The sequence below is a fragment of the Equus caballus genome, chromosome 6, assembly GCF_041296265.1.
Source record: "Equus caballus isolate H_3958 breed thoroughbred chromosome 6, TB-T2T, whole genome shotgun sequence".
Taxonomy (NCBI): Eukaryota; Metazoa; Chordata; class Mammalia; order Perissodactyla; family Equidae; genus Equus; species Equus caballus.
Window position 1 is genome coordinate 79,314,076 of NC_091689.1, and position 1,429 is coordinate 79,315,504.

General features: G+C 42.2%; 1 protein-coding gene across 1 annotated transcript; it reads left to right on the forward strand.

The window, feature by feature from the left end:
* The first annotated feature begins 114 nt into the window (after nt 1–114).
* Nucleotides 115–1,065, forward strand: OR8S30 (olfactory receptor family 8 subfamily S member 30). The gene has a single exon (XM_023644039.2). The coding sequence runs from the start codon at nt 226–228 to the stop codon at nt 1,063–1,065; it is 840 nt and encodes a 279-aa protein (XP_023499807.2). The 5' UTR covers nt 115–225.
* The last annotated feature ends 364 nt before the right edge of the window (nt 1,066–1,429 follow it).

Genomic DNA, 1,429 nt, shown 5'->3' on the forward strand with positions numbered 1-1,429 from the left:
ATTGTTACATTGAAAGAGAATCAATGCAATGTGAAAACTGGTTGGAGGATAATAGAAAATTCACTGCCATATTTTTCTATATCATTTTTTAGAGATCAATCTTTTCAAGTGGCCTTTGGGAACTACAGCATCATCACGGAATTCTTCCTCCTTGGACTGTCTGGCAACCCCCACATTGAGGTTCTGCTCTTTGTGCTTTTCCTGGGGATTTACATCCTGACCCTGATGGGGAACCTGACAATGCTGCTGCTGATCAGGGTTGATTTTCACCTCCACACTCCCATGTGCTTCTTCCTGGGTCACCTCTCTTTCTTGGACCTCTGCTTCTCTTCAGTTACTGTACCCAAGATGCTGGAGAACCTCCTGTCTCAGAGGAAAACCATCTCAGTAGAGGGCTGCCTAGTTCAGGTCTTCTTTATGTTTATCACTGGAATTACTGAAGCCTTTCTGCTCTCAGTGATGGCCTATGACCGCTATGCTGCCATCTGCCACCCACTGCTCTACTGCCAGATGATAAGTAAACAGCGTTGTATGCAGCTTGTTTGGGGCTCATGGGGAATGGGGTTTTTGGTTGCATTCATAAATGTCCCTCTGGCAATGAAAATGGACTTCTGTGATTCCCATACCATCCCACATTACAACTGTGAGCTACCCTCTCTCTTCCCGTTGTCTTGCTCTGATGTCTCTACCAACCTCAGTGTCATGCTTTGCTTAATCACCCCACAAGGGATTGTAACTTCCCTCTCAATCTTCTTCTCTTATGCCTACATTTTATCCACCATCCTGAGCATTACCTCCACCTCCAGCAGAAGCAAAGTTTTTTCCACCTGCTTCTCCCACCTCACCACAGTGATCTTGTTCTATGGCTCTGGTCTTCTCCGCTATCTCATGCCACCCTCAGGATCCTCCTTGGAGTTGATCTTCTCTGTGCAGTACAGTGTGGTCACTCCTATGCTGAATCCTCTCATCTATAGCCTGAAGAACAAGGAGGTAAAGGCAGCTCTGAAAAGAACACTGGAAAAGTATTTACAATGTTTTTGGTGTCAGAATAAAGAGAGAGGATGATGGATAATTGGAAAGCAAATGCATCTGGCAAGACGTTGAGTGAGTTGACATTAAGGAGAACTTCCTGACTGCTCATGATGTCAAATTTTGGGGGAAAAAAAAGCCTAAAAAGTAGCATAGAGCCATTATAGAGTGGATCATTCAGTTCAATACCATTCAGAGGCAAAGGAATGGATTAAATATATTATTTTCATTTCTTATATATATATACATTAAGGTTGATATTAGGTAAATTATCTATCATTATTTATAGTTGAATTTTGAAAAGTGCTGAAGGTCATACTTTTTCTACATAGATAAGTGCCTGAATCTTTGGAAGAGAAAAATCATAAAGAGTTCACAGAGGCACCAGTAATGAGTTCTG